This window comes from Microtus ochrogaster, chromosome 7, assembly GCF_000317375.1.
Source record: "Microtus ochrogaster isolate Prairie Vole_2 chromosome 7, MicOch1.0, whole genome shotgun sequence".
NCBI lineage: Eukaryota > Metazoa > Chordata > Mammalia > Rodentia > Cricetidae > Microtus > Microtus ochrogaster.
In genome coordinates this window covers 10760316-10780724 of record NC_022014.1, presented here as the reverse complement: position 1 = coordinate 10780724, position 20409 = coordinate 10760316, and the positions used below count along the sequence as shown (strand labels likewise).

Below are 20409 nucleotides of genomic sequence, written 5' to 3'. Positions count from 1 at the left end.
TGTTAATTAACTTATTTAATGAGCGTTTAGAGCCCTGAGCTGGATACAAGAGACACAAAGGTAGGCAGAACCCAGTCCCTGAACTGCAGGAGTCCGCCAGAGCAACAGACGAGTGTTTGGGTACAATAATTGATGAAGAAGGAGACAAGAGAGCATCTCCCTGACCCTGTGGAGCTGGAGACTGGTTTCTTGGCCTTGGGATCTGAATGACAGATAGGCGGTGCCTGGCAAAGGCAGGGCAGAGCAGGGCATTTTCTGGATAGATGGGGTGGAAGGTGTTAAAAGCACTCCAGAGAGAAGTGCTGGATGCGCCTAGCACCTGTGCTTGGGTTTGGCACTCTACGAATCCCCCCGGGGCAGAGTGGGATCAGGAGTTGGCTCTCAAGAACGACACTGGGAGGTCTAAGGAGCTAGAAAGGCCAGTCTAGAGACTGAGTCAGACCACGGTACCACCATCCCATTCCAGTCACAATTGGGGATGATAGCAGGAGCAGTGGAATGTTCATGTGACAGAGATATTTAGAGACATGGTCTGGAGGGTGGACCGATGGGAAGATTACTCCAAAGCAGGAAAGTCCAGTGAGAAGCTTCTTCACAGGCCAGGGCAGATTAAAAACCCAGACTGTGTTGGTAGTCTCAAGGCATAGTATTTAGTTTAGTATATATAGGGGAGAGAGGAAGAGAGTTGAGTTGAGGATCATTCAGAGCACTGGGATTTCAATAATTCATACTTGCAGATGGGAGAGAATTTGTATTTCTCTTATGACTTAAGAGAAAAGCGTGAGTCAACTCTAATCATGTTGGCGACTGAGACTCCTTGGGGGCAGCAGGAAGGGGCTGGTGGAAAGGAGTTGGAGCTACCTGCTGTTGACGCAGGGCTAATAACTGAAGACAGGGGAGCAGGAGAGATCTGAGCATGGACAGTTGCAGTCAAGAGTCAAGGTAGAGACTTCAGAGGCTTGCATCAGTCAAAGAAGTAGGCCCTTTTGGGGAAGATGGAGTGGCTCACAATGACACGGAAGCTGTTTACTGAAGAGCGATGTGTTAAAAATCTTAGTAGAGCATGCTTCGAAGGAGAGGCGGCTACAGAAAACAGGTATCCAGCACAAGGAATGGAGTCGCTGTTAGTCTAGCCCAGTGCTTCACAACCTTCCTGAATGCTGCGACCCTTTAATACAGCTCCTCATGGTGTGGTGACCCTCAACCATAAAATTATTTTCACTGTTACTTCATAACTGTAATTTTGCTACTGTTATGAATCGTGATATTTGTGTTTTCTGATGGACTTACATGGCCCCCTACGAAAAGCTCGTTTGACCCCAGAAGGGGTCTTGACCCACAAGTTGGGAACTGATGGTCTAGATGAAAAGGTGCCTTTTTCAGTCTCAAAGGAGCAGGAAGGCATGTGCAGAGGCAAGGTGAGTTTATGGATTACGTGGGTTGTCCTTCCAAACTAAAATATGAGATAGATTCATCCACTGGGAGCGAAGATGTTGCTGGCAGCCTGAAGGCTTGTGGGCAGGTGTGAAGGTTTGAAATAGTTCCTAGGGATGGCGGAGATGCAATTAGGAGAGGAGGAATCTTTCTAGTGGGAGAGGGAGTCCTGGAATTTGAAACGACATTTAGCTAGTTGGTCATGTGATGTTCTCTACCTGTCCAGCGGTTTACAGGCGCAAAAGTGGTTAGATTGGTTCGGAAGGGGATGGATGTGCCAAGAGGACAGGTAGAGACAGGCATTTGTGCCCATGGGACAAGCCCTGCTGTTATGGAGAATGAAAACTGTTGGCTAGAATAGTGAAGAAGTGAACGCACGGGGGAGTCATTTGGAAGTAAACAGAGATGTCCAGGGCCAACATGAGGAGAGACATAAGCTAACGGTGTGAGCCTGGAGCTTCTCTTAGAATCACTGAAATTTAGTTTTTCTAATTGGATTTATGCCACTGGGATAAATGGCTAAAGTGGACTAGAGGTGGTTCATGGACAGATGTTTCTAAATTGGACCCCCAAGCTTGAGCAAGTCTCTGGAGAAGTGTGAACGCATTTGTGAAGGGGATGACATCAATTATTGACAAACAGGACAAGTCCAGTATGATGCACAGGGCACATGAGTGAAGTCACCACACAGCACGCATGGGCTCGGGATTAAGCTGGAAGGAATTGCAAAGCTAGTCACAGATGTGAACTCAAAAACAGCCAGATCCCAGGGAGCAGGCAGGGACGTTAGACCGACATCCTCCTGCCTCTGTACCCCACCTCAAGTCATTCCCTTCATTTCTCTTCTCTTCTTCCCTTAGTGTGCTTCATCCAGTTTGGGTGAATTCCTAACTTTTGGCCACACCCCTCCAGTTTAGCTCCTAAGCCTCTGTCCACACTGTTCCCCAGGCTCCAAACCCCTTCTCTCCATTCTGATTCCTTCCTTTGCAAACTCCAAACACCCTGAGCCTTTCCTAATTCCTTATTTACCACTTCTGAGGCATTTCTACATCTATTTCATCTTTGAGCCTTTGCTCTTATCATTTTTTAAAATGTTGTTGTATAATTCATTCTGAGAGCACTCTGTTTTGTCTTCCTGACTGCCCAGTTAATAGTTTTCCACCAATAGGGATTTAGAATGGTGATTAGTAAATGTTGTTTACTGATATTTTCGGCCTGGACTGCACTTCTTCCTGAGGAGCCCTCAGCCCTGCCTTGTTAGCGTGACAAGGCATGGGAAGGGCAGATAGGAGAACAAACACAGCTGGGCTCCAGGAAAGCTTTATTTATGGACGCAAATTCAAATCTCCTTGAAGTTTCATGTGTCATACATATAATTCTTGCAACCATTTAAAAATAGAAAACCTAGTGTGTGTGTGTGTGTGTAGTGGCATATACCTGTGATCTCAGCACTCTGGAGACTCAAGCAGGAGAATTGTGAGTTCAGGACCTACTGAAGCTACTTTGGGAGAATCTGACTCAAAATAACAACAGCAAAACTGAAGCAGGAAGCCCCATCTATAACCCATGACTTACTCTAAAACATTTGACTCCTGTCTGATCCTTTGCTGACCCCAGGGTGAGAGGTCACTCACCCTGAAGAGATGCTGCTGGAAATGCTGGGGTCACAGAGCAGACACTAAACACTTACTGAATGCATGAACCAAGACATTGCATCACGGGACCCTAGAGAACACTTTTGCTAATTAGTTATGACACCAATCAGCTCCCTTAGGACTCCACATTTGACTGTCATTTGTACGATATATACGTAGCAGAGAAGATGCTGCTGCTACGTATATATCGTCACTTTGCTTTTCTGGTCGCTGTGGTTTCTTTTCGGCTGCTGTTAGAAGTGCGATGCTGAGGTGCTGTAGGCCGGTTGCCCCCATTCTAGTTTCCTCTCAGTCGCTCTCCAGAGCACTGGAATTGTGCATTCACATCTGAGATGAGGATGGACAGTCGTGTGAGACAGGATTGACAGTCAAGGGTCACTTAAGCTCTGTCCTATGAACTAATGACTCTTAGCTGTAACATCCCATAGGGACCTCCTCTCCCTCCAGGCACGTCCAATAATCATGTTTGTATGAGCGTGTATGCATTTGTCACTGTGTGGCAGCAAGGTCAGAAACTGATGTTGGGATATTTTCCTCAGTTTCTCTCTTTTTTTTGACAAGGTATCTCACTGACCCTGAAGCTTGTTGATTGGATAGAATAGTTCCTCCCAGCTCTCCGCATCAGAGCTACAATGACAGACTTGCGCTGCTGTGGCCCTACTTTGTGAATGTGCTGGGGATTTAAACCCGGTCCTCATACTTCTGCAGGAAGTACTTTACCTACCAAGCTGAGCTGCCTCCCCAGCCCCTAGTCACAGAACTGTGGTTAAGCTTATTACAGTTTCCTTACCATTAAATCTTCTGTTGGTTTTACTATTTCAGAAGATCCTCCTGCTGGAATCTTTTCAGGCTCAGACAGAGCCTGGAGCAAAGTCATTTGGGGGCCAGAGCTCAGCAAAGAAAAATGCCTGTCAAAATGCCATCTTACCTAAGGAGGACTGAGCTTCTGAGCAGCGGTTCGCCCTGGCCTTGGAGTTAACCCCCGCACAAGGGCTTGGTTCATATCCTTGTAATAGCTTTGGGGCCTCAGGCATCAACCCTGACTCCCCTTCATCTTGAAAGGAGACAAACGTCCACTTCAAGGGTTTAAATTTGTTATTTCACCCCAGATACAGAATCACAGATGCCCATCAGAGACCAAACAGTTCAGCATTGGCAGCCCACTAAATTCTCACGGGTCAGGAGATGAAATGTCTTTCACCAATCGGTACCCTCAGGTCTGGCAGCCTTGTCTGAAAACTTTGCAGACACTGTAGATGAGGTTAAATGTGAATTTTCAGGCCTGACATCCACATGGAACCGGCTTTTTTTCTTTGTAATGCTGAGTGAGGAAATCCATCCACTCTCAGTTTGTGATATCCCTCAAGTCAGCTTTCATGCACTAATGCCTGTTGCTTCCTTAGCCTGAACTTGATTACATAGAAGGTACCTGTTTTTATAAATAGGTACCGTCTCAGACCAAAATTTTACCACTTTAAAGTTCATTAAGAAGGAAAATTGCCAAAGAGGAAGAGTCGTATCTGTATTGTCTTAGGCTGGTAAGAACGGAAGGCTCAGCTGTTCCCAGGCTCTGAGGAAGCCTACCTCTCTGACCAATTGCTAGCTCACTGGTAGCATGGCCAAGGGGGCAGAGTTGCTAAGCATTGCCCAGATAAAGGCTTCCTTGGAGAGCTGCTGGCTGACTCTGCCTGATTGCAAATGGCCTTTCACTTATTCTACAGTCGGAAGTGAGGCTGATCTTTGAAATTTACTCAGAACAAAGCACAAGAGAAGGTCGAGAGGAAACCTTTGCCACATTTCTAAACAGTCTTTTTGGAGATCTTTTTTTGAAAGTAAGAATCACTGCCCATTCTAAGAGAGGCCGGATTTCAGGCTGGTTCTCCTTTAACAGCTCCTCCACCCCAATCCCCATGTCCGTGACCCACCCCCCCAACCGCACCTTGATGCCTGCTTGAACTGATTTGAAGACTTAGTTATCTTCTTCAATTTCGTGTCACTGTGACCAGCTCCACACACAGTTTTGCACTTGGGTTTCGGTAAAAACAGATGGAGTCATGTGAACAGATAGTGCCTTCTTAAGCCCCAGCATCAGCAAAGGAAGTGCACCAACACAACAGGAGGCGGACCTCCCTTTCAGGGACCTTATGTAATGGGATGGAGGCTACCACGGAGTCCAAAAAGGCCTAATCAGTTGCTGGAGCCTTAATTACATTCCTCTTGGTTGAAATCCCCAAATTACCCAATTGTCATGCAGCTCACATTTGAGCGGAGGATTCTTTCCCCTGATCTATTATTCTAATTGCCTTTCGGATGCCCATGCTCATAGCACTGGAATTCAACCCCAAGACCACAAAGCAGGGCTCACTAATAGCACTGCTGTTGAAGGCATTTTCCATGTTGGAGAACTTAAAAGAAGTTCACAGGAAAACTGAGGAAATAAAGCTGCCATGCATGAAAGCGAGCTGCCAGACCACCTCAGGTCTCTCTCCCCCTCTCTCTCCCTCTCTCTCTCCTGTACTTCACAGGGAAAGTGAACACTGTCCCTCTCTTAAAGGATGTAGGTTATACAGGCTTGGGCCCAGCACCTGCGTATCCACCTCCCAGGACATCACTCTGTCCATTGCAGGGAGCTGATTGCTTCCTTCCTGATAGAGTCATGGGATACTCATACTCTCCCCATCAGAGAGCTCACGTACTCATTATTCTCCTTGAAGCTTCTAAAGGCAGATACGTTGTTACCTTGGAAGCCTTGGGGTCTCTGAAATCTGCCATTCTGATCTCAGAGCCTCTACGTGCTGTTTGATTTTGGGCAAGTAACTTGTCAAGTTTTTCAGCTTGCAAATTGAGGATAGCAGCTCCCCCCCCCCTTTACAGAATCATCAAAATCATGGAAATAAAATAAAAAGTGCCTATTGGGGGGCTTTTTGTATTGCCATTGCCTATACTTATTTAATAATTATTATTACAGCCCATGAAAGGATGGTTAATACAGAGGCTATACAATAAGAAGGACTCCCAGGAGCGTGTCAAAAAGTTAATTACTGATCATAAGAGGTTCTTTTACTTTTTCCATGAATTTTCAAGTCTCTGGTGTTAGATCTTTGCAATGTGCAATCAAAGAGGAGGAAGAAAACACTGTTAGTTGCTTAGCTAATTAGCAAAGCACATCACTTTTAATAATTGAAAGGACACTGAAGAAATAAGGCTTTTGTCCATCCCCGGGGACCTAGGAACAGAGGAGTCCCAAAGATTATACACAAGCTCCCCAAGAAAATGAAGTCAAAGACTTCCACTTCTAAATTTAAATTTCAAACGAGAACAAGCCTTGAGCTATTCTCCCATTGACTGAGCAGGAAGAGAGGAGCATTACCATAAGATCCTTCTCTGCTGCTCCTGGGCATGTATCTGAAGGACTCCAAGTCAAAAAGCCTCCCATATACCTGCACATCCGTGTGTCACTGCAGAGTTCTTGATAGCCAGGTTACAGTATAGTCTAGGTGAGTGAATAAAGCAAACATGCTATTTATCCACAATGGCATTTTATTCCACCACAAAGGATGGAGTTTCAGCATTTTCTGGAAAATGGATACATTTGGAGAGTTTCATATCAAGTCAAATAAGCCAGGCACAGAAAGACAAGTGCTGCATTATTTCTTATTCACGAGTTTTAGGTTTCTTTATATATAATTCCCCCACATGCACGCACACACGCACGCGCACATATGCACACACACGCACATGCTCACGTGCATGCACACAGATATACACACATAAAAACACACACAGAGACACGTGCACACATACATGCATGAAAGCAGAAGACAGGGATTCAAAGCAAAGGAAGGACACTGATGGGATGGGGTAGGGGGAGCAGGGATAAACAAGAAGAACATTACAGACAGAAAAAAAAATCAGTCTTTCTGAAATCTCATACCATATAACAAATATACATCAATAAAAAGGAAGAATAGTTGTAGATATCTGAGTCATTTGTGGAAATGCCAAAGACTGAAATACATCTCCACAAATGACCAAATTGGTGTTCGGTTCTACAACAGTTGGCGCTCTTATCTGTAAAGATATTGGATCAACCCGAGAATGGTTACAGAAGGAAAAAAGTCAACAGCTGTAATGTGAGCTGTGTAACAATTAGGCAATTTTGAAATTTCAGCTGAGAGGAATTTAATTAAGGCTCTAATAGCTGATCAAACTCATTTAGATCTGCTGGCAGTTGCCACTGGTTATGTAAGTCACCCAGGAAGAAAGATTTCCATCTATTTCTCCAGCTGCATTGAATTCTGCCTGTAGCCAAAGTTACAATCTTCCTGGTACTCCTCAGAATAGGGTCCTTGGACGATCCAGAGCAGAAAGCCCTAAGACTCCAGCCAAAATTTCAGGTCCCAGCCAGATCCAGAACTGTGGAAATCTAGGACTCTTCCTTCCTCCTTCCCTCCCTGTCCTCTCTCTCCTCCCCCTCCGTTCCCCCGTCATTCTGTCTCTCTCCCTGTGGGGTATAAGAATACATGGTTGTGCATATCCACGTGTGTTTGCAGATGCAGAGTCTGACAGGAGGTTCATGTCTGGTGTCTTCTGCCATCACTCTCTACATTGTTCTTCGAGACAGGACTTCTCAGGAGTCTGGAGCTCCCTGATTCTGGTTCTCAGGTAACCAGTGAGATGAGGGGATGCTCCTGTCTCTGCCTCCCCAGTGCTAGGGTTTCAGAGGCGCCATGCCATTCTTTAACTTTAGTTTTGGTCCTGGAGATCTGTACTCAGGTCCTCGTGCTTGTGTGGCAAGCACTTTGCCCATAAATTCAGTATCCCCGTCCCTAGGAGTTCATTCTTTTGAATTTTTATGTTACATTTGTTTATTTACTCTGTGTGTATACACATGCATACACACATGTGCGTGTGAGCCTCAGTGTGAATGAGGAGCTCATGGGACAACTAGAAGGGGTTAGGTCTCTTCTTACAGCATGTGTGTCCAGGAGTCTAGGTCAAGTCCTCACACTTGGCAGCCATCGTCACCGACCCAAGTTCATTCTTGTTCTTCGTTTGTCTGTGTTTTTTGTTTGTTTTGAGATAGGACCTCACTGTGTAGCCCTGACGTCTTAAACTCACTATGGAGACTAGGCTACCCTTGAACTCACAGAGCCTCCTGCTTCTGTCTCCCAAATTCTGGGATTAAAGGCTCATGTTTTTATTATGACCTCCCTGACTTCATTCTCAGTCAATAATTGAAGTTTCATATCTTCACCTCCTCTAATTGCTGCATTGAAAATATCTGGTTCTCAAGTGGTCCCTGAGTCTCCACTTCACTGAAACAAGGCAAGCTAACTTACAACTGCTTGTCAGCAACTTCTTTGTAGAGCTTGTTTGCATATAACTGGCTCGGAAAGCTGAGTACTTGGCTTCCGTACTGGCTAGCATCGGTGAACTCACATACCATCCTTACTGCAAATATGTCGAAGTACTGAACTCCACTGTGAAACGCTCTGGCCATGGTGCATTTCAGCCTACCGTCAGGCTACAGCAGCCTGTGCTGTCATTTCTTGATCCACCAAATTCAGATCTTTCTGGGAGCTCCAGCTGCCACCTCTGACACGAAATGACTTAGTCCTGTTACCAGCTTGAAGAGGCCCGGAAACAGCGCTGACAGATGATGCTAGTTATGCAAAACATGGATGTGAAATCATTTCACAGTCGCTTCTCTTACGCCTTTTGAAGATTTTTATGTTTCAGGTGGAGAGAAATTGGCCTCCTGTTTGCTTTGCTTTCCTCTGTAACTTCATCTTCCTGAAGACTTCGTTACTTACCTTCCCTCCAGCTTGAAAGAAAATCACTCCTTATTAACTGGAGTGAAATGTTCTCTCATGTTTTACACAAGCAAAATTTTTGTCGGAAAGCCTGCTTTTTTGTCTGTTTATGAAATCACCCCATGAGCTCCAGGAACCCAGTCGGATTGGGGCATAGCTGCTGGTGTGAACTCAGCTTCTATTGTCACTTTTAATAAACTTCTCTGATTTTTAATTTCGCAATCTCTATTGCCCTGTCTCCAAGGAGAGGAGTTGGGTAAGCAGGCAGTTACCCCCTTTTAACTTTGAATTCTATTAAAAAGAATTGATGATATTGCTGTGGTTCTGTTCAGCATCACAGTGTACTTTTTGGTGTGCTGCGGCTGGACTTTGCACACGCCGACCGTCATTCTACTGCTAAGCGGATCTGCATCCCAGCCCCTGTAACAGGACCGAAGCTGCTCCACTTTTCTCCAGCCAGACAAGAAGTGCCGCAAATAGGGGCGGTCTCTCTGAGGACTGTCACTGGTGCAGCCCTCGGGGCTCCTGCCATCAGCGATAGGAATCATTTGCTGCAGGTGTATGGAGTTCATGAAAGGACAAGTGAGGGAAATAAAAGGTTCTAGAGATCACACACACACACACACACACACACACCTCATATGGACAATTACCATCCACTGGAGAACTGGCATTTGAGGTGGTTGGACCTGAAAAAGAGGCTGGTAGAATTTCAGTAGGTCGGACTACAGGTGCAGAGAAGGAAGAAAGGTTGCTTGAGACGGAAGAAAGGCTGCTTGGAGCTGTGTGTCGGTGGGGTGTGGGTTTCAGAGGCAGCCTGAGGGTTCGATGAGGGCTAGATTCAGAACTTTGGCATTCTTGTTGTTGCTGGCTTGTTTATTTGTGAGACAGGGTCTCTTATAGCCCTGGCTAGCCTCAAACTGGCTTTGGAGCCAAGGGTAATCTTGAGTTTCTGATACTTAATTTTATGCAATGTTGATGATCAGATCTGGGGCTTTGTGCATGCTATGCCATCACTCTGCCAACTGAGCTGCATCCTCCCCCATCCCCAGTCATGTGTGTGTTCATCACTGTGCTGACTGAGCTGCATTCTTCCATCCCCAGTCATGTATGTGTTCTTCACTCTGACAGCTGAGCTGCATCCTCCCCACCCACAGTTATGTATGTGTTTTTACGGTTTAGAGATCTGAAAGCCAACTATGCAATTATTTTAATTGTATCTTATAAGAATTTCATAAATAGATTAAATAGGATCAAGCATTTGAAAAAGAGATGCACGCATCTATTAACCTAAATTCTTCCAGCCGCTTGCTGTCCCTGTGACATCCCTCTGAGCTTATCCAGACACGAAGAGGCAAAGACATTAACTCGAGACATGCAGTTTTTGCAGCTGAAATTATCTTTGCTCTGAGAACATATTGGCTGAACATTTTCAGAGTAATCATTGCCCATTCACAGGGCACTTTCTAGAAGCTGAAGGGCAGTTAGCGTCCTCAAAGCACCGTATTTAAATTATATTAATAAGAATGGATAAAAAATCCTTACAAAGTTAATTTCTTCTTTTTATATTTCTTTCGAGTGAAATCACTTCTCTCCATCAGAGGTCAATTATTTTTCTTTGTCCTCCAAACTTCAGTATATTTTCTGAAAATACCCCAAACTCTATCATCAAAATTCCGTTTATTTTGAAGCCAAAAGTTTTTTTTCCTTCTCACACCCAGCCTATTTGCGTGAGTAGAGGGCTGTTTTTAAGGATGAAAAATATTCATGAAAGAGATTTAAAAAAAATCTGCCCGTAACTTTATTGTTTGTACAGGAGGTGTGTAGGAATTAAAATGGTACTAAAAGTGGTGCCTATTTTCTTTATCCATTCTTTGACTGAGGAGCATCTAGGTTGTTTCCAGGTTCTGGCTATTATAAGTAATGCTGCTATGAACATAGTTGATCACGGGTCCTTATGGTATAGTTGAACATCCTTTGGTTATATACCCAAGAGTGGTATTGCTGGATCCTGAGGTAGGTTGATTCCCAATTTTCTGAAACCCCACCATACTGATTTCCAAAGTGGTTGTACAAGTTTGCATTTTCACCAGCAATGGATGAGTGTTCCCCTTCCTCCACATCCTCTCCAGCATACACTATCACTGGTGTTTTTGATCTTAGCCATTTTGACAGGTGTAAGATGGTATCTCAGAGTCATTTTGATTTGTATTTCCCTGATGACAAAGGATGTTGAATACTTCCTTAAGTGTCTTTCAGCCATTTGAAAATCTTCTGTTGAGAATTCTCTGTTTAGTTCTGTACCCACATTTTTAATTAGACTATTTGGAATTTTGACGTCTAATTTCTTGAATTTTTTATATATTTTGGAGTTCAGTCTTCTGTTTGATGTGGGCTGGGTGAAGAGCTTTTCCCATTCTGTAGGATGTTTTGTCTTATTGACTGTGTCCTTTGCTTTACAGAAGCTTCTTAGTTTCAGGAAGTCCCATTTATTTCATGTTGCTCTCAATGTCTGTGCTACTGGTGTTATATTTAGGAAGTGGTCTCCTGTGCCCATGCATTGAAGGCTATTTCTCACTTTCTATTCTATCAGGTTTGGTGTGGTCAGATTTAATTGAGGTCTTTAATCCATTTGGACTTGAGTTTTGTGCATGGGGATAGATATGGATCTATTTGCATTCTTCTACATGTTGACATCCAGTTTTGCCAGCACCATTTGTTGAAGATGCTTTCTTTTTTCCATTGTATAATTTTAGCATCTTTGTCAAAAAATCAGGTGTTCATAGGTGTGTGGATTAATATCCAGGTCTTCAATTTGATTCCATTGGTCAATCTGTGTGTTTTTATGCCAATACCAAGCTGTTTTCATTACTTTAGTTCTATAATAGAGCTTGATGTCAGGGATGGTGATGCCTATGAAAGTTCCTTTCTTGTACAGGATTGTTTTAGCTATCCTGAGATTTTTGTTTTTCCATATGAAGTTGATTATTGTTCTTCCAAGGTCTGTGAAAAATCATGTTTGGACTTTGATGGCACTGCATTGAATCTACACATTGCTTTTTGTAGGATTTCCGTTTTTACTATGTTGATCCTACCTATCCAAGAGCATGGGAGATCTTTCCATTTTCTGGAATCTTCTTCAGTTTCTTTCTTTAAAGGCTTAAATTCTTGTCAAATAAGTTTTTCACTTCTTCAGTAAGTGTTACCCCAAGATATTTTATGTTATTGTGGCTGTTGTGAATGGTGTTTCATATATAATCTGATATATATATATATATATATATATGTATATATATATATATGCATATATATGATAAAAAAGTAAAGAAGCAAAAGTTTGACTTCTTCCTTTTCCATTTCTATCCCCTTGGTCTCCTTTTGTTGTCTTGTTGCTCTAGCCAGAACTTCAAGTACTATATTGAATAGATATGGAGAGAGTGGACAGCGTTGCCTTGCCTTGTTCCTATTTTTAGTGGAATTGTTTTGAGTTTCTCTCCATTTAATTTGATGTTGGCTGTTGGCTTCCTGTATATTGTCTTTATTATGTTTAGGTATGTTCCTTGTATCCCTACTCTCTCTAAGACATGAATGGGTGTTGGATTTTGTCAAACATTTTTTCAGCATCTAATGAAATGATCATATTGGTTTTTTTCTTTTAGTTTATTTATATGGTGGATTACATTGATAGATTTTTGTATGTTGAACTATCCCTGCATGGGATGAAGCTGACTTGATCATGGTGGATGATTTTTTTTATATGTTCTTGGATTTAGTTTGCCAGTATTTTATTGAGTATTTTTGCATTAATGTTCATGAGGGAGTTTGGTCTGTAATTCTCTTTCTTGGTTGAATCTTTGTGTGGTTTCAGTATCAGGATAACTGTAGCCTCATAAAAAGAGTTTGTACTACTCAGGGCTAAAAACATATTACATCTTGAAATTTGCATGCAAATGAATGGAACTAGAAAAAAAAATCCCGAGTGAGGTAACCCAGATCCAGAAAGATGAACATGGTATGTACTCACACATAAGTGAATGCTAGCTATAAGGCAAAGGATATTGAGCCTATAGTCCACGACCCTGAAGAACCCTAAGAGAAACATATATAGATCCCCCTGGGAAGGGGAAATAGACAAGATCTCTTGGCAAAATTGGGAGCATGGGGGTTGGAGGAAAAGGGGGGGCAGAGGAGAGGTGGAGGTAAAAAGCGGAGTGGGGAGGAGAGCTTGAGGATACGGGGTAGTTGAGAAAGGGAAGAATAGAGACGGAGAGCAAGGAGAAAGATAGTTTGATTGAAGGAGCCATTATGGGGCTTACAAGAAACCTGGCACTAGAGAAATTCCCAGGAATCCACAAGGATGACCCCAGATAAGACCCTAAGCAATAGTGGAGAGGGTGCCCGAACTGGCCTTGCCCTGTAGTCAGATTGATGACTATCTTAAATGTCACCATAGAACCTTCATTCAGCAGCTGATGGAGACAAGGGCAGAGACATTGACTGGGCTGAGCTCCCAAAGTTCAGCTGAAGAGTGGGAGGAGTGAAAATAAGAGCAGAGAGGTCAAGACCATGATGGAGACACCCACTGAAACAGTCTACCTGAGTTAATGGGAGCTCACCAACTCCAGCCAGACAGGGAAGAAACCAGCATAGGACCAAGCTAGACCCTCTTAATGTGGGTGACAGTTGTATGGCTGGAGCAGACTGTGGGGCCACTGGCAGTGTCACCAGGATTTGTCCCTGCTGCTGTACTGGATTATTTGGAACCCATTCTCTTTGGATGGATATCTTGCTCAACCTGGATATAGTGGGAAGGGCCTTGGTCCTTCCTCAGAGAAATGTTCCTTACCTTCTCTGGGGAGTGGATGAGGGGTTGGGCTGGGGGAGGAAGTGGAGGGAATGGGAGGAGGGGAGGGAGTGGGAACTGGGATTGATATGTAAAATGAAAAAACCATTTGTTTTCTTTTTTAAAAAAGTAAAATAAAAAGTGAGCCAAAGAAAAAAGAAAAACTATTGTCGAGACTGAACTCAGGAAAGTCAGTACTGAGTCTCATGAGACCCCAAGGGAGCCCAGGAAATGATTCAGTCAGTTAAGAGCCCTGCAAGCATGAGGGCCTGGGTTCCATCCCACTCAGGCAAGGCAAAAAGCCAGGTGGTACGCACCTCTAGTCCCAGTGCCAGGGAGGCAGAATCACATCTATCCCCAAGCTCACTGACCAGCAAGGCCGGCCTGATCAGTGGTCTTCAGGCTAGTGAGGAACACCAACTAAAAACCAAGCCTCACCTGTACACTGAGACCTACAAACAACTGGAGAATGCCCAGAGGAGGAGAGGTGGCCTCCCCCAGGGAAGAGTTGACCAACTGGTTGTCCAGTGTCAAACTGTCACTGCTGAAAACATACAAAGAAGTAACTTTATATGGACTGAACATATATATACACATACACACATATGTATATATGAATACATATATGTTTTATATAGAGAGATGTATATACATGGATACAATAGCAATTAGTGAAAAAAGAGGCCATGAATTTGATGGAGTGTGGGAAAGGATATATGGGAGGGCTTAGAGGGAGGAAAGGAAGGGAGAAATCTTGTAATTAAATTATAATCTCTAAAAGAAAACAAATGCTTTCAAAAACAAAAATGAAACAAGGTAGACAGTGTCTGGTGAACAACATTCAAGACTGACCTCTGACCTTAACTCTCATGCACTTGTACGCACACCCTCCTAACACACACACACACACACACACACACACACACACACACACACACACACACTACCATCACTGTAGTGTTCTGGTATTTCTATTACCTAGCTCAATATTCATTGTCTAACAGATTGTTCCCATCATGACAACTGTATCCTAATAGACTGAGCAATATTTCCAGGGATGTCTCTCATTGGCTCAGCTCAAATCACATGCATATTATTTACATGGGAATTGGGAGGCTACACCTGGAAGGCAGGAAGAGCCTTGGAACTGTAGTGTAATTATCAAGGATGAATGAGTAGAAGCACCAAGAGTGTGGTGGGCAGTAAGTTTGAATCTCAGAGAGCCAAAAGGAGTAGTTAGCTCACTGTGTGAGTTAGGAAAAGTTACACAAGCCCTCTGTGCTGAACTATGAAGTTGAAACTATAACGTTAACCGTGTAGGATCTGGGTGTGGGGCGGGCACATAGATTAAGTGACCATATCTCCTGGCTACACAGAAGTGATCTTGTGTAACTGTAGTATGGAACGCCGCAGTGGAGATAGGCACAGAGTTCTCCATCTCCGGGGACAGCAAAGATGGCTTTTCAGAGGAGGTGGACGCTAACACGATGCTAACATAAATGCTAGCAACAGATTGAGGACATCCACTGACTACATTCTGTGCCTTGCTAGCTTCTGGGCTTTGTATATTGTGTACATTTTTGTCTCATTTAGACCTCATTCCAGTCCTCAGTTCTGCTGGTTTCCTGCATTTTACAAATGGAAAAAGTGAAGCTCGGAGAGGTTAAGTGACCTTCTCACAGTTATTCAGCTAAAGGGTAAAGGTGGTAGGAACACTTGGAATGTATGAGCCCTCGGAGCCTTTGGCCTGACCACTCTGCTACCCAGCCTCTTTGAAAGGTCAGATTTGAGGTTTTCAAGAAAAATGAAAAGGAATGGAAATGTTTGTTAAAATATGCACGTTTATGCTTATATATACATTCATGTGTGTGCAAATGTGTGTGTGTGTGTGTGTGTGTGTGTTTAGGTGTTGTTTCTCAAGATGCTGTCTACCTGGTTTGGAGGGATGTGAAGGGCCTTCCTTCCTTCCTTCCTTCCTTCCTTCCTTCCTTCCTTCCTTCCTTCCTTCCTTTCAAGTGTCTCTCAGTGTTGTAGAATTCACTGACGTGGCTAAGCTTGGTAGCCAGTAAGGTCCAGAGATCCACCTGACTTTTCCCCCTCAACAGTGGAATTGCAAGAACATTCCAGCATGTCCTACTTTATCACATGAGTTATAGGGACTGAGTGGTACAACCACTCACTGACTGTGCCATCTCTCCAACAGCAAAGTTTAATGTATGTATAGATTTGGTATTATTATTTTGGTCACTGTTCCTCATCTGACTGACAGGACCAGGAAGGCAAGAACCATTCTAGGCTGGTACCAGCACACAGTAGGTGTGCAATAAATCAATGCTGAACAAAGAAAAAATTCTACGGACTCCACCCTTTCCCGAGCTTATATTTCACATCATGGAAAGATGAGCATGTTTGTCTCACTAAATTAGTCTGGCAACCTCTGTGTCTAAAAAAGGACGCTATCACCAAAGCTAGACAATTTTGTAATTAGCCACATGGGATGTTTCTTTACAGGCAGCGAAAATTTTCCAGTACAAATGATGAGGTAATCTCAGAAAGCAGAAATTCTCTTTCCTTTCACCTCATCACCTCTGGTACTCAGTGTGCCTGGCTTCTCTTTAAGGGCTTGAGATTCATTTCTGGTGGTACTCACGTCACCCAAGGAGAGGTGAGTGGGTCACATCAGCACAGACAAGCCTGCACTTGGCACTTAGTCTCTCTGCTGAGGTGTCAGGCCACTGCTCAGGAAGAGGAAGGAGAGAGCAAGGCATGGAGGCAGGCTTTTCCCGGGGAGTATGTGAACAGTGCCAATAAACTGTCAAATAAAATTAAGGTTCAAAACATACAGCCTTCAATTTGATTTCACTAAGATGCTGGCTGCTGCTCAGAGGGAATACAATCGATTCTGTTTTGACAGGTCTTGATGCGTGCTAAGCAGTATTAGTCTCCGCTCTGTGGATTAGGAAAAGTTCACCTTCATTTGCAACTTAACTGGGCCCACATCAGGATGAAATGATGCTTCTAATTTCATCAGTGCTCTGCCCCTTAGGTCGCCTCCTCACTCAATCTTCCTCGCAGTTTTTGCTCATTCACCTCCCATTACTCTCCTCTTTCTATTTCTCAGCATATTTGGTGCTTCCCACTTTCATTTTCCTTTCTGTACAATATCAGTAGAAACCTGAGGTCCGCCTTATGTTCCAGGCACTTGCATTTGCTGTGTGTGCGCTACTTGATTCTACTGACAGCATAGGAAGCAGGTGGGATTGCATCACAGGACAGATGAGGAAGCAGATGCTGCTCTTGTGATGAAGTGTTTGCATAGCTGAGAAGTGGGGAGATGCACATGCAAACCTGTACCTCTGTGACTGTCACAGCCCATGCTGTTTCCATGACACTCTTGCCCTGAACTCTGGCAGATCATTGGAGCTTTCTGGGAAGCCCCAGACGTACAATGGTAGTCATCACTTCCAGGTACCCATTTTGTCAGCCTCTAGGGTTCTCTGGGATGTGGAGGAGCTGCCCAATATTCAGGTCCTCACCATCTTTCTTAGTGCACAAGGAAAGTATCCATCAAGGCATGCAGCAGTTAGGCCCCTCAGGCTGTTAGATGTCCTCTCCCCTGCCTCCTGTGGGAAGAACCTGCCTTTCTGAAGTCAGTGATGTGTCAAAGGATAATGTGTTTTTGTGTTTGTGACCCAGGTGGGCAAATGGGAGAATCAGACCCTGAGCCTGAGACACGCTGTATGGCCGAGGTACAAGTCCTTTTCTGACTGTGAGCCAGACGACAACCACCTGAGCATTGTCACCCTGGAGGAAGCCCCCTTCGTCATTGTGGAAGACATCGACCCGCTGACGGAGACCTGCGTGAGGAACACAGTGCCGTGTCGGAAGTTTGTCAAGATCAAGTGAGTTGTGGGGACGCTCTTGGCTGAATGTGTTCAGTCCTAGCTAGGAGCTTTGCAACAGTCTGCACAATCCAGCCATAATATCAAACATTTCCCACAGTTATGATCATGTAGATTAGCATACTCACATGCCTGGAGATCTGTCACGTATGCACCTATTTCATTCCAATGTTGACACGGAGTAGTGGGTTTTGTTCACGGGAAAGTGATACCAGCAGATTGTAGGAATAGTAAGAACCTCTTCAGGGTTAGAGAGATGAATTGGTTGGTCAAGGGCTTGTCTTGTAAGCACAAAGACCTGAGTTTGAACCCCCAAACCCATATTAATAATAATAAAAAGCCAGTGAGGCATAGTGGCACACTAGGAAGGTAGAGACAAATGGATTCCGAGGACTCACTGGACAGCCAGCCCAACCTACTTGTTGAATTTCAGGGTAGTGAGGTGTACAGTTTTTCTGAGGAAACACCCAGGTTTGTTCTGGCCTCCACATGTGTACATGCCTACACGGACCACACACACACACACACACACACACACACACACACACACACACCACTCACACAAATAAACAAAAAGCAATGATTAAACCGGTTTAAGACCAAGAAATGGCATCGCCACCTCACCTGCCCTTCAGTCTCTTTGTTAACGACTCCCTCGTTTTTGTCCCCTCCAGCCTGTTCTTTCTGTCTCTTATATTTCACAGATGGGTACTTTACTTTTTAGGTTTAAATTAAACCTGCCTGGGCTTGGGGTGATGCTAGTCTTGCACATGACTTTTAGGTGGGTTCCGGGTAGGAATGGACTGCATTCGTGCCCTTTTCTCTTTTCTCACACTGAAGAGAAAGCTGATATAGTAAGTTAGTTTAGGGTTCTCCTTCATGTACAGACCCTTTGGGGACACAGATGCACTTATGGTCAAGACAAGGATCTTGCAGTCACGTGTTGAAAATGGTTAAAAACTACTCAGTCAGTGAAGGACCAGGGCAAATGAATGTGGTTAGGCCTTGGAGGGATCCACAGGGGAGGTGACAGGAGGGTATGCTGGCCTATGTAAGAGTGTTACAGATCACGAGGTAAGGAATAGGGTTGCAATCTGCAGGATTATGCAGTGAGACTTCAGCTGACAAATCAGAAGGTCAGAACACCAGAAATATGCGTTCTGGTGGAGACAAGCCCAGATGCAAGGCTCTGGGAATACTGCCTTTGAATGGTGGCTGTTCCTGCTGTGACTCCCTGTGAAGCCTAGTGCCCTGCTTCTGCAGTGGGACTCATGCCAAGAGCTTCAGTAGTGTATTAGTCAATTAGTGGACACAGTTTCTCCCATGCACTGGTGTACTGTGTGTCTTTTACCCCAGGTTAGACATCTGAAGGCCTGGAGGAAGAACATCCAAAGACCCCATGACGAGAAAGAGTTGATAAACCAAAGCTTGATAAACCGAAGTGAACCCATTGAAGGCTGGAGACGAGGGGGCTGGAAGAATTGTGAGGAAAGAGTGTGGGAAAGGGGTTCAAGCATAGGGGCTGGAGTCTGTGGGCAAACTGATCGGATGAAGAAAGCAGTGTCTTCCACAAATTGAAAAGCTTAGCCTCAGCAGGGTACCTCTGACCATCACAGCCCTCTGCCCGAAGCAGCCAATCAAGCAGGGCTCCTTGTGTTTCCCAAGTGTGTAAAGTGTGTAAAGTTTACTTGTGTAAAGTCAGTCAGCTGACTGGGAACCTATAACCTATCTCAGTGGTAGAATGCTTCCCTAGTGTGCATGAGCCCTGGGGTCAGTCCCTAGAACTACTTGACTGGGTACAGTGGTGCCAGCCTTTAATTTTAGCACTCCAGAAAAGGAATATGGAGGTCAGAAGTTCAGGTTTATTCTTGAGTATATAATGAATTTGAGACCAGCCTGGGGTATATGAGCTTATGATATGAATTATATTATATTATATTATATTATATTATATTATATTATATTGTCAGTAGTTTTGGAGGCAAAACCAAGTAGAATAAAGTACAAGTCACATTTCTATAGAGAAACATAAACCCAAATAAATTAGTCTCTTTAAAAGAATTGACTTTTCTATTGAAGATTAAACAGCTTAATATATTCAAGTTTGTAGTTTGGGTACTAGCAGGGAGGTAGTAGCTTTCAACTTCTCCTTTTCCATGTGGAAATGAGAGGGACTTGCTGTGGCTGTGTGTGTTGGATTTAACTTAGAGCAATAGATATACCAGGATCCTCTAATGACAGCATTAACACAGATGAAAGCAGCTGCTTTTCCACAATAAAAGATTTTGTGCAGGGCTACAGGAAGATTCCAACCAGACAGGAGGAGCACATTTGTTTTCTTGGCGAACTCTCATGAGGAAGACCTTTTTGTGGCTCACATATCGTCTCTGAAACAGTGGCTTCTCCAGAATCTGAGAAATGAGTTTCCATCGGCTCTGCAAAGTGTTGACAACATGGAGAGAAAATTGGAAAGATTATTTTCCTTGATCTGTGAGCATAAATGGTCATGCTACCAATAAACTCTTCACCTGTCAAATCATTGAATGGAAGAGAGAATTCATTTAAATATATATTAATATTTAAAATTATTTTATATGAAATGAATGAAAAAATGAAATTTATGCCCTGGCAATGCTGAAGCATGCATGGGCAGTCCGTATATGGTGCTTCTGTTGAACTTGTCCATATTGGGTTTCATGGTCTAAGTTGATGAGGATGACTGACCAGGTCTCTTCCTCAAGAGAAATTATTTTATATAT

At 43.9% G+C, this 20409-nt stretch overlaps 1 protein-coding gene across 1 annotated transcript in view; it reads left to right on the top strand.

Moving 5' to 3' along the window:
- The window catches only part of Grin2a (glutamate ionotropic receptor NMDA type subunit 2A), a 445415-nt gene that overhangs the window by 317844 nt on the left and 107162 nt on the right, over positions 1-20409 (top strand). Inside the window, exon 6 of the mRNA XM_005349294.3 lies at positions 17445-17650. Within this exon, the coding sequence (XP_005349351.1) occupies positions 17445-17650 (206 nt within the window). The remainder of the gene's footprint in view (positions 1-17444; positions 17651-20409) is intronic.